General features: G+C 35.2%; 1 protein-coding gene across 2 annotated transcripts; it reads left to right on the forward strand.

The window, feature by feature from the left end:
• The first annotated feature begins 941 nt into the window (after positions 1 to 941).
• On the forward strand, positions 942 to 12,184 carry LOC125668776 (probable G-protein coupled receptor B0563.6). Of its 2 annotated transcripts, none has more exons than XM_048903189.2 (2): positions 942 to 1,039; positions 9,477 to 12,184. In XM_048903189.2, exon 2 carries the CDS (start codon positions 9,505 to 9,507, stop codon positions 10,519 to 10,521), a length of 1,017 nt encoding a protein of 338 aa, XP_048759146.1. In that variant the 5' UTR covers positions 942 to 1,039; positions 9,477 to 9,504; the 3' UTR covers positions 10,522 to 12,184. The 2 variants fall into 2 exon arrangements, with proteins under 2 accessions (XP_048759146.1, XP_048759145.1); XM_048903188.2 differs by lacking the exon at positions 942 to 1,039 and adding an exon at positions 5,320 to 5,588.
• The last annotated feature ends 1,441 nt before the right edge of the window (positions 12,185 to 13,625 follow it).

Genomic DNA, 13,625 nt, shown 5'->3' on the forward strand with positions numbered 1-13,625 from the left:
TTCCTAAGGAAGAATATTGAGAAAGCAAAATACTTTTCTCTGTATCGTGTGATCCGATGCCCCGGCTTTATCTGATGTCATTTTGTGCCTTGTTACACCAGGCTTATTAAATCACACCCCACTAAAAATACAGCGATTCTATCGATCGTTACGACGATAAGAATTTACAAAGCGAGTATAAATCAATTACTGGTAACAACAAATATTGCTTATCTTTTAATGTGTAATTTCCCGTATTTACTTATCTTTGTTATAGACCTCATTCAAGTAATGATGGTATCACCATTTTTACTTATTTCTCTTTCACTTTCACCTTTTGGTACTCGTTTGCCTCTGGCCTAGGTGAACATTATACTTCTCAGCTAGATAAAACATCTTATTGACCTGAAAAATATCAGTAACTGTGTACTAGTGGTACATGTGATACTTCTCTTAGATTATGTTCTAGTTTAAATCCGCAAGTTCGAATCCCGAAGTGTAGGATTTTCCCTCTCCAATTACATCTTATTCGCCATCTATCCTGTCTATATATAGACACACGATCTGGTTTATTTTTAAGTTTACATGCCCATTCAATATGACAACTTCAGGTTTATGAAGAAAATGTACATTTAAAAGGTGTAATGGATGACAAAACAAAATTTCATTTAGATCTCATCGTAAATAGAGTTTTGTCTTCGGCATATTTCTTAGAATTGTGTTTACGAACAAATGGAATTAAAGACTCCAATTTATCAATGTTACAGCTCAGGATGCTGATAGCGTACAGCTATTGGAAATTTATATTCTGTCGTCTTATTGTGAGATTTATATTGACAAATACGAATTCTGTAAATAAAAATCCCACAGGCGCAGCACACGTAGTTGTGTAATACTAGTATATCGTGACGTATGTACCCTGTACTTCGAGTTTATATTCCTCCGAGAACTGCGTGCGCCGTCACAAATTGCAGGTAACCAGGTAAGACAGTTCCGTCTGTGATACACGTATAATAAGGTTCTGCCCAGTGTCTATAGGATTACAGACTACATTCTTACGGTACGTGTAGTTAGGAAATTGATCACTTAGTTATCATCACTTTTTCATATATATCAATTATGTCTAATCCGTTGTAGATACACGTCCTGTCTTTTTCTAACTTAATGTTTTGCATTTTTATCTCACTTGAGCTCAAATGATCATATTGCTCAGGACTGGAGTGCGATGTGCGTAAACTTTTTAGAATTTGAGTCATATCTCAAAAACGCCTTGGTCAATTTCTTACACCCTTGCACCAGGGTATTCCTAGGCCAAGGGCTATCCGATAAGGCAATTTCATGTGGTCATTGCTACACAAGGAGCGATAATTTGATAAATGTAATTTTAAAAAGTAGTTACCATTTTCCCCCCCTCCAGAACAACTGATCTGGTATTAACCAAACTTGCAGTCCGTTATATTATATATAGTAATAACCATACTTACATGTATGTGATGTAAATTTCAAATTGTTCAAGATTTTACCCCCGGTCAAAGGGCGTGGCACCGAGGTAAGGGTCAATATTGGGGGGATTTTGAAATTGCAAATTTTTCACAGATTTCACTATCATTCAATAACTAATGGATATTCTTTTATGATTAAAAAAAATAATCTTAATTTTCTTTGTTTCATGGCACTGTAATTTTTTCACAGATTTCACCATCATTCAATAATCAATGAATAATTTACTGAGGGAATAAAAAACTAATTTAATTTTTTGTTTGTTTAATGTATAAGTTGTTTAGGGTTCGGGAGGTCATTTCGCCATTTAAAAGGACATTAGCTGTAATTTTGTACCAAAAATTGAATTCAATAAAAATTGTTCTATATTATATATTTCAGTAATAACACCAGTAATTATTTTCATTCAAAGCAGGTACATAAATATGTAATTTGTATGATTAAATAATCCTTGTCTTGCAAGAAAGGTGAATATAACGGACACATACATGTAGATAATAATTCTCCCTTGTATATTTCTATACACTAAGGGCGGTTGTCTAGCGTAGTTTTAGTAGGGTTTTCTTGTTTTTGTACAAAATAAATGTTTTATTAGACATTAATATCTATTCCTTTGCCATTGAAAGATTTTGAAAAGAAAATCGTTGCCAACACTTTCACAGCTAATATACTCCTTTCATTAAAACAAATTAAAATCATCATTGACTGGGTGGATAAGAGGACAATCATAATCTTTGGTTATACAAATGGCACAAAAATTCCAATGAAATTACGTAATTTAATCCTTATTTTAGGATAATTCAATATTTTCCAAAAAATTATCAAATCATAAAAATTCTTATTTAATTGGAAGAAAACAGGTCAACTTAGGCTGCTAATCATAATCTTTGGACGGGTAATGACATCAAAATTTCAAGATTTTTTTTAAAAAAAGTTAAAATCATTAAAACGAAGGAAATTGGGTCAACTGAGAGTGTCAATCATAATTTTTGTCCATTAATTTACAAATGACACCAAAATCTTAATCATATTACGTCATTTATTTGTAGTCAAATAATCATTAAAAAATCACTATTTGAAGCTGCTGCTGGTTTATATATATATATATATATATATATATATATATAAATCAAACGCATACATAATACTAAAAAAGTATTTGTTAAGGAAAATTATATCAAAAGCTAGTTAGATTCGAAATGTAGCTTTAAGTCTATTCTCAATTTATGGCCTTGAGGCCTACTAAAATACACTACATGATTGAATTGCCGTTCATTTGGCGTCGTACCATAAGCAACGTATGTTACAGTATGTATATAAGTGTTCATTTTATGCATGTGTTTTATAACCGTACTAAGGTGGGGAGCTCTTTTTTACGTTCCGGAAAATTTGCATTATTGTTTTTAATTCAAAATTATACCGATTTCAGATAAAATAAATTTATTAAAGAGGTTTGCACCTTACAGATTTGGAGTAATGTCAGAGTTTTGGGAAGTGTATTTGTGATTTCTACATTGAAGAAAAAATAGGAAATTAAAAAGAAAACCTTAGGTCACAATGTTTGTTATTCAGCTACAATGTTCTAAACATGACCTTTTTTAAATTTAAAATTGACTCAAAATTCATTCAATTGAACTTGATTTGTCTATTGGTGTCAATACAACATAAGCAACACAAATCAATCATTACATAAAATAGATAAATAAACATGTCTTCTAACACTATAATAGAGAAAAAGTTTAAATACTAGTAACGGATATACACATGTAGATAATGACCTTTTTGCACTTGATATACGAAAAACTCCATAATATCAAATTTAAGAATAATGTCAATTTTTAAAATTTCACATAATTTTCCAGGTCTTTTCTCAAAATTTAAAATGGAACTAAAATAAGTGGGGGTTAGAGATCAAATTTTTAAATTATTGGTGAAAATTCTGATTTTTTATACAAAATGTTGAGTAAATTAGTTTATAACTTTTTTTAAACATAGGTGTTCTGTTTGGAAATATATATCAACCAAATTAATAAATTACAACATTAGAATTAGTTCCAAGTCTCAACTACTTGTATCATAAATTATAAAAATAAAATGCACATATACACTAGGAGTATGCGAAACGAAACGAAAGCTACCGAAACGAAACAGAGTGTACAGCCGAACTGTGTCTTCTTGATAATTAAAAAAAAAAGGTATCTCAGGTCCCTGTGAAAGTTACTACATATGAAATTCTCTTCCCTGTTGATGTGGTCTTTCGGGTTGACTGAAACATTTTTAAGCGGTCCATCGGTTAGTACCAAACATTGTTTGAAGAAGTTGCATGGTGTCTGAGAAAGTTGAAAAGAGGAAGACGTTTATCCGCTTATTTTATCTCTAACTGCTGAGGCGCGAGTACTTTCAATAATGGAAAAAAATAAATAGTATACCATATTATATGAATGCAATTCGGTAAGATATATATACATGATGTCTTATCAAACATTATCATTGATATGCAGTAAGTCTAAATAAAAATAACTCTATATATTTGGGGTGTTACTAAAACGGAAAATATTTTATACAATAATATCAGGAGGAGGTCAGCATTTTGTAAAATCAAAAGGCTTATAAACAAGGGAAGCAGAAATTACAAATAGAACGGGAGGACATACTCAAAATCCCCCGTTTGATATATTACATACAAATACACGATATCAACATGTATACATAGATTTGTCTTTAGAGCAAAAAACACTGAAACATGTATTTATGCCTAAAGGCGGATCCAACGCCGGCGACCCCACCCCTCCTTTAATGTTTCCTCAGGCCTTTGACCTGTGAGACTGTGACCCTCCGTTCTGAAATTTCTGGATCCAAAACTAATTGCACATGATATTTATAATTCAATCAACTTCGTATATGTACTTTGTGCTTAACCCCCCCCCCCCCAATCCAATTCTTAAAACTACCATTTTTAATTATCATAATTAAAAGAGTTCGGTTATACAATCTTTTTCGTTTCGTTAGGTTTCGTTTTGGTGGGTTTCGTTTCGATTTCGTTTCACACTTTACAGGTACCCCAAAACAGAAGATATATAGTATGAAACAGAAACTAATATCATGCAGATTTAGAACTTTTTGATTAACCAATCCTTTTGCCACAAAATAAAGTCCCTGTCAACCCTTTTCAAAATTTGAATTGATACAATTTTTGTCGATTGAATAGGATTAAGTAATATGTAATGTTTGCACAAATGTTATCAGTGTTGAACCGGTAAATACTTAGTTGTAACATCCTGCGCAGTTGTGCTCAAAAGATCAGGAGCTAACTCCCTTTGAATACTTAGCATTTATATCCGCTCAAGGAAATTTGCACTTTTGAAATGCATTGTTTACAAATGGGTATGACGGTCCTGTATTCCTGTCTCTTAAACTTTTCAAACTGTGATGCATTCATTTTTTTTAAAATACAGATGATTTATAAAATGTGACGAGTCAGTTCTGAAAAATCAGATCATGTAAATAGGGTTTAAGAGTACGGAAATCAAGCAAATAGGATTTGATGAATAAAAATAATTTCCAATGCAGAGAGAAGTGTAAGAAAAATAGTTCAAATTGACAAAGAACTCAAGACGATTTACTTTATACCGCTTTATACAATTCTTGCTCTATATAAGAGAGAGAGAGAGAGAGAGAGAGAGAGAGAGAGAGAGAGAGAGAGAAATAAACGGACAGGCAGTTGAATTGACTATCTGTACAGCAATACGGCATCCATGAGTGCGATTGATTAATAAATGCATCTTACGGGATATACATGTTTTGCACTCGTCTGCACATGCTGCGCTCCGCAGACGACACACAGGCTCATGTTCTCGGAGTCCTGTCATTTTCTACGGGCGAAATATTTTAGTGTGTGGTAAAGTTTATTTCTATCAGAAGGGTTTATTTTATCAAGCAATAGTGAATGCAGAATTTAACTACGAATCTCTAAAAACTAGTTTGTGTTAGAAAACTTTCCTTGACTGGAGTTCATTTGGATAGTGTTACAATCTATTTCATACCTGCTGTAACGTCCTAGATTTCCTAATCAGTCTACCAACAACAAAATCTTTTGTGTATAACTAAAGGTAGGGAGCAAAATTTTACAGCATTTATCGAATACATGTCATTGATGAGAATCGTCGTGTCAAAATAATGGTATTATGACTGGATTAATATATATATTATATACATGTAAGTGAGAGAAATCGTTAACGTTTTATGTATCTCTACGTCTGCTATCTATGCTGCGTAACTAATAGTAAAATTCATACTCTCCATTTTGTTTGGCATAAATCAGGAGCACCACACACATCTTTAATCCGAGATTCCTCTGACTCTTACCCCCGCTTTTATATTATGACATGTGAGCTTTGTCCGTTGTCTGTCGTCGTCAGCGGCGTCGTAAACTTTTCACATTTTCATCTTCTTCTCAAGAACCACCAGGCCAATTTCAACCAAACTTGGCCAAATGCATCCTTGGATAAAGGGCCATGCCCCCTTCAAAGGGGAGATAATCACAAAAATAGGTTGGGATCATTTAAAAATCTTCCTCTCAAGAACCAGAGGAGTTGAAATTTTCATGAAAGCTTCCTGACATAGTGCAAATTCAAGTTTGTTCAAATCATGTCCCCCAGGGGTAGGTTGGGGCAACAACAGGGGATCAAAGTTTTACATAAAAATATAAAGGGAAAATCTTTAAAAATCTTCTTCTCAAGAACCAATGAGCCAGAAGAGCTGAGATTTACATGAAAGCTTCCTGACATAGTGCCGATTCAAGTTTGTAAAAAATCATGGCCTCCAGAGGTAGTTTGGGGCCACAATATGGACTAAGGTTTTACATGCAAATATATATGGAAAGTCTTCAGATATGGGCCAAGGTAATTCATGTGCGATGTGGCCCAAGGGCTTCTTGTTTAAATGTCGAGTGTTTAGCGGCGCAGCAATCATTCTACCCATGGAATGGTATATTAAACCTTTAAAAACAAGCCACACGAGTTCGTAGATGTTTTAAAAATTCCATTGTATCAAATTCATCATTATATCTTGCAATGGTTATGTAATTTTCCTGTACGGGTTTTCCCTTGAGGATATTAAATGTCGATAGATAACGATAACGAATTCTACAATTGTATGCAAAAACCCCTCGGAATAATACAAGCCATCTGATTGGTCAATAGTATGTCACGGAAAGGGCGACAATTCGTGATAGATGACATACATGGATGATACGATCATAATAGAGTGGCTCAAGCGAGATAACTCATGATAAATAAAAATATTTTAATCAATAAATTCTTAATGTTGATGTGTTTCGACCGTTGACAGTTTATTTTCGGAACATTAACTTCAGAAATATACGTGCCCTCAAGGGATAAACTCTAGACCTCAAATCTTCTAAAGTCCCCATTTAACCAGTCCATAAGTGTATGAAATGGTTAGAATGCAGGATTGATTCCCTGCATGAAGAAGTTATATTATTTTATTAAAAAGTGATAACACTGGTCAAAACCATGAGAAAAGTCACCTTATAGAGAAATATATCGCCTCCTGAATTTGTGTCATCTGGGGGGTGGGGGTGGGGTAGTTTTGCTGTTTTCCGCCATATTCAACAATTTTTCAGTTATCTGGTGGCGCCCAGTTTTTATTGGTGGAAGAGAGACCCCTGATACGATGTACCTGGGAAGAGATCACCGACCTTCCGAAAGTAAACTGGGAAACTTTCTCACTTACCGGCGCGAGCGGGATTCGAACCCGAGCCGACAGATGAGAGACCGTGTGATTTTTAGCGCGATGCTCTGACCACTCGGCCACGGAGGCCCCTAGGGATGTGTGGGGGATATGAGACCGAGAGTGGATAGTGGAAAGAAACAGCGAAAGGAATTCAAATCTTAAAAAGACCCAAAATTGTGCATTCTCATAGCATTTTGTATGATCTTGTGTAAAGCTGAATAGATATTTTCTGTTAAAATGAATGTTAAATACTTTCATATCCAGGTATTTAACATGAGCATTATCAATATCCAGAGCACTTTGATTAATATTGTTGTTTATGAGATCTTCTGGAAAAAAGGACAAGAGCAAGACTTTCATCTTCAAGTATTACAACATTCGTTAGCCGTAATAAGGAACTCAGGAAAACATAAAATTGTAGTGGAATACAAATGTCTGTTAAACATTTACATCTCATGATCGACTCAATTCTCCGTCTTCTAAATGAAACTTTTCCTCTCTACAAACATTAGAAATTATTAAATGATGCAGGATCCGCATTAATTTAAAGACTATCGCGGGTTTGAATTTTCACGCCCTTCCCTGTGCCGCATGGTGAAATTGCAATGTTATACACGCTTGTTCCCTAAAATATCATAATACATGAGTTTGAGGGGATTTTTTTTTTGGTTTCGATTTTGCTGACAATTCGCCGTCGTTTATTTTGATTCAATCAGTTCATGTATTCAATCATTAAAAAACGAAAATAAGCATTAAGCATAGGTACGTTGGTTAACAATTACATTTTTTTCATTTCAAAACATTTAAATAAGAGAAGTTTGGATAATGTTTTCGAATTTACACAAGTAATCAAGTACATACCTCTATAAATATATACCGTTTTTAAATATTACATTTGTTTAACCTAGTCTTATTCCAATGACTCGGGTTAGAATAGGCCCTCAGTACCCCTTGCCTGTTGTAAGAGTAGACTAAATTGGCCTGTCCTTCGGACGAGACCGCAAAACCGAAGCCCCGTGTCACAGCAGTCATGGCACGATAAATATCCCTCCCTGCTCAAAGGCCATAAGCGCCGAGCATCGGTCTAAATGTTGCAGCCCTTCACCGGCAATGGTGTTATCTCCATGCGAGTGAAGTATTTTTAAGAGGGACGTGAGAAGATACGTGCGAGATGAAAATGGAACTGCTCTTTATGTTCAAAAAATGTTTATCATTCGCGTGAACGTCTACCACTATACAAATGTAAGTAAACTGACAATTTCAGATTTACCTGTAATATACCGTATAACCAAAATTTTTAGCGAGAATTTAATTTTGGCATGATTAGCGGGAGTGATGATATAACTAAATTTGAATATCGCTAATTTATTCCATATCGGAGGCACTAGTTATCTTGCTTGGAATTATGAAGTCGCGAAAATCACTTCTTGCTAAATATATATACCCATTTTTATGGGGAAATCGCTAAATTTGTGCCTCGCTAAAATTTCCACTAATACGGTATATTGATCTTCGGGTAAAAACTCAATCTTAGCTAACATAATTACCCTCCTCTCTCCCTCATTACCCTAGAGAAGTAAAAGTATAAAAAAAATCCCTTTTAAATAGGTCAGCAATTTCCTTTATAAGTATTATTTTCTAGCACATCTCTTTATGTCATAAACTCCCATAATGAAAGGTGAAGATGACGGACAGTGATCAATATCATAACTCCCATAAGCAATACAAAGTAGATAGTTGGGCAAACACGGACCCCTGGATATACCAAAATGTTATCAAATGTATAGGGGTCATTCGAAAAATGTTCAGTTTCTCTCATTTTTATTGATATTTTAAACAGTTTTAGAAAAAAGAATCAAGCATGAATTTAGATGTAGATGAAACGGACAACTATATACATGTATGTATATTGCATTTCCTATATAATCCTATATGAATAAGGTTGGTTGGTTGTATATTGTTTAACGTCCCTCTCGAGAATTTTTTACTCATATGGAGACGTCACCATTGCCGGTGAAGGCTGCAAAATTTAGGCCCACGTTCGGCGCATACGGCCTGTGAGCAGGGAAGGGTCTTTATCGTCCCACACCTGCTGTGACACGGGACCTCGGTTTTTGCGGTCTCGTGTGAAGGACCGCCCCATTTAGTCGCCTCTTACAACAAGCAAGGGGTACTGAGGGCATATTCTAACCCGTTGTATAAACACAAGCAAAAAGATAATGGATATGCATTTTTTTTTACAGATGGTGTAAATAAAAACTGCAGGGGACCATGTCCAATACGACAGTCACCTACAGTCTCGTGGACAACTCAAGCGAAATACAAGCTGCAGAAGTTGAATCAATAGACCATGTCATTGAAATCATATGTAACAAATACGTCGCCCCTGTCATATGTGGTTTTGGCATTGTTGGGAACTTTATCAACTATATTGTACTATCCAACAGGAGATTAAAGAAGGGCTCATACATGTACCTAAAAGCTTTGACAGTGTTTGACTTCATGGCGTTGGTATTTTCCGTACCATACATGGTGTTCGGTGTTGGAAGCACAGAGTACTTCTGGGTGTGGTACTCCTTGTACATATTTCTGCCCGTAGTAAACTTCTTCACCGCTTGCAGCATTTGGATTACTGTGGTCATGGGAATAGATAGATTTATTTTTGTGAAATGCTACACTTGGTCAAGGCTCAGGCACTGGAAACTGAAAACGCAGATAAAAATGTTCGCAGTAATTTCTTTTGCGATTATTATATGTTTTCCCAAATTTTTCTGTTACGAAATTATCGAAGACGGTAGAATCGCGAGGATAAAAGAGTCTGAATTTCGCAAAAGTATGTTTTTCCGTTACACTGAGGTTATTTCAACAGGTGCGCTACACTTTGTTCCACTTTTTCTATTGTCGGTGGTAAATATATATTTGGTCAAGAAGCTTCAGGTTGCAGGGACAGTACGAAAGAAAATGCAACACAGCAGACATGAAGCAGAATGGCACAAGTCACAACAGACCTTCACAGTCACGCTTGTCAGCATCGTCATCCTCTCCATCATCTTCATAATTCCGGCATCCATTGTCGACATCATTTCGTACATCGACAATGACTTTCCACATCTGAGGAGTATGAGAAACATTTCAAATCTATTACTATGGTGCAACCTTTCTTTCAACTGCTTCTTATATTGTATATTCAACAGACAATATCTCCGAGTCTTGAAATACGTGATTGACAGAGGATGCGATCGGGTCAGACGGTCACCCAGCAGGATGACAGAGTTTCAAATGACTTGAAAGTAATGCTTTAGTTTCAAACGTCACACAACTTTCATTTGTGCACGTCTTGAGTTTTGAAACAGACTAACCATTCAATTATAAGTCTGCTATTGTGAATTTATATATTTCAACAAATTGTAATACTTCAATTCAGGTTACCAGAGTCACTCAGGTAACCACGTGCTATCCGTTGTCGTCTGCCGTCGTCCATCGTGCGTAAACTTTACTTTTTAAACTTCACCAATTTCAAACAAACTTACAACAAAGCACTTTGAGTAAAGGAATTCAATTTTGTTCAAATGAAGGACTATGTCCCCTTCAAAGGCAGGCTGATGAAAAGGCAAATATAGGGTACAGTCATTTAATATAACGAATTAGAAAAGTTGAAGTTTATATGAAAGCTCCCACATGATGTAGATTCAGGTTTGTTCAAACCAAGCCCAAGACCCCCCCCCCCCCCCCTCCTCGTTTTACATAGAGATATGTAGACCAAATCTTGAAAAATCTTCTGACTGGCAGCTGGGTCAGCCATGATGATTCATATCAATATGCAAGTATATGTATCTCCAGGTAGTGCAAATACACATTTGTTCAAATTGTGGCTCCCGGGAGTAGGGTGGGACACAATACCAAAGTTTTACATTGGGATATATGGGGAACATTTTTGAAATCTTCTTAATAACAGCAGGGTCACGACTACGCATATTGATAATTATGCAAGCACTCCCAGGTTCATGTAGTTCAGATTGAACTTTGTTCAAATTGTGGCGCCAGGGGTTAGGTGGGACCACAATAGGGGATCAAAGTTTTACATGGAGATGAAAAATCTTTCTCGATAGTACTAGGACCATGGTTGCTTATACATGTATTCATATGCAAGCACCCCCAGGAAATGCAGATTGAAGTTTATTCAAATGATGACCCACCACCGTTGTAGAGTGGGTCTATAAAAGAGGTACCAACTCTACACAATAACACACATTCTAATTGTTTATTTACATTTCGCAAAGTAAAATCAAACAGCAGAAAATGCATAGTATACCTCGACTATATGCAGGTATCATTACTGAAATAGGTATTTGAATAGATGAGGATATAGAATACATCAATTTAAGTTAAACTGTTTCTGCAGTCTATTTTTTCTCTCATTATTGTTAATCAGTAAGGATTTTTCAGGGGGGAGGGGGGGTGTCCTGTAAAGTATCTATTTGGAAAATAAATTGAAAACAGAACAGAGTTATATGATTTCAAACTAGATTCGTTTAAATGGTTTGGTTAAAATGAACAAAAAAGGGATTTATGGGATGATGTTTCGGTATTATTAAAGCATCTGTACTATAACTTTACATAGATCTTTGATAATAAATTATGAAGAAATTACGACTAATTTTGTAGGTTGACACATGATACTCGGGTGACCGTTAAAGCCTTTGTTAATATAATGACACAACATAATCTCTCCTTTGTGAATTCTACCTACAACAATAGCACTAATTATACATGAAAACAGTTCACACCAGTCGCAGTGTTCTTAAATGTTTGTTATTTGAAATAGTTCTTATATTTTATTATTCACTTTTCTTAATCAGAACAGACTTGTTTCCTGCTATGTGTCAGGTCGGATTTGAAGGCAATAATAGTTGAAGGTGGACAATGCAAATAAAAAATTACAGAGATACTATTCCTCATTTTCCACATTTTAGTGAAGCGTTTTTTAAAAACACGTATTGATAAAAATCATATCGATACTGACAATTTTGATCAATTTGGATGCATCAATTTGCTATTAACTGCGCTGTGAAGATCATCCGGAATTCAAAGGTTTCTTCTTGCTGACTCGGACTTTTGAATGCTTATTTACATCACGTGATGTTGAATGACAGCAAAGGTGTTGTTTCAAACGAAATATTTAAATACCACTTAAGGGGTTCACACTCGCCTTTCAAGTATGAATTTATTAGCCGCTTCTTCTAATTAAGTAATCATTAATCATAATTTTAACAGAAACCCTTTCATGTTCCTATTGTTTAATGTTTTTATAACAAACATGTGTCGTGTTCAGATAAAAATAGCACTCACTTTTAAAGCAGTGTTTACGCTAGTCCCAATGGCAGATTTAGAGGGGGTCAGGACGCCATCCCTTTTTTCGCTACAAATTGTGAGTAAAACTCCAGATTTGGCACCCAAAATGGCCGAGTACTTTGGCTAATACAGTGAAACTTCTTCAAACCGGCCCCTCAGAAAACCGGTTCTCCCTGAATATCGGCCAATTTTCAAAGTCCCGGCAGAAACTTTAACATTTCCTTACAAAGAAAGTCTCACAAAACCGGCCACCCCTGAAAACCGGACATCGGCCACTTTTTAAAGTACAATTGTTAACAAACATGTGTAATTTACCCTTATAATACCGGCCACAATTTGAATACTAGAAAAGTTTGGCCAGAGTGGTGATTAAGACCGGCCAGGTGTGAAAAATGACTGACCTACCGGCCAGGTGGGAAATTATCAACCGGAGGTGTGAAAAACACAAGTGGCCTCTATACCTTCTATAGTTTACTTGTGCTGTCCAGGGTGTTAATTGGTGCCTGGCTAATCCAAGTGACCCTTTCAAATTTCTGTACGAAATATTATAAACAGATATGCACATATTGAATGAATACAATCAATACGCCATATTGTTGCACCATGGATATAAGCGGTAGTTAATTAATAACAAACCCATGACTGTTAATGATAATTTTCAATAGATAAATGATTTTTGGGGGGTTTCCATAGACTTAAAATTCCTAAGAAACATCAAAATTAAAATTATATATTTACTACTGTACTTTTTAAAAACGTCAAAACAAATTTGTTAACGATATAAGCAATGGACGTAAACAGAGTTTTTATAGGTAAGAGGAATTCCAATAATAGGCCTCTGTGTTTTCTTTATGTATCCTGTTATAAATTTTTAGTTAAAATTAAATGATTGCAGCAAGACTATTTCTCGTAATAATTACCTGTAGGTACTAGCGGTCTAGTTTGATCTCCACCGATAATTGATCATAGATCCCCATATCAAAGTGAGCAGTACCTACTCTGTGTATTAATTGCAGCAATCAAATGGCTATGTGTTTTGT

This window comes from Ostrea edulis, chromosome 4, assembly GCF_947568905.1.
Source record: "Ostrea edulis chromosome 4, xbOstEdul1.1, whole genome shotgun sequence".
NCBI classification, from domain to species: domain Eukaryota; kingdom Metazoa; phylum Mollusca; class Bivalvia; order Ostreida; family Ostreidae; genus Ostrea; species Ostrea edulis.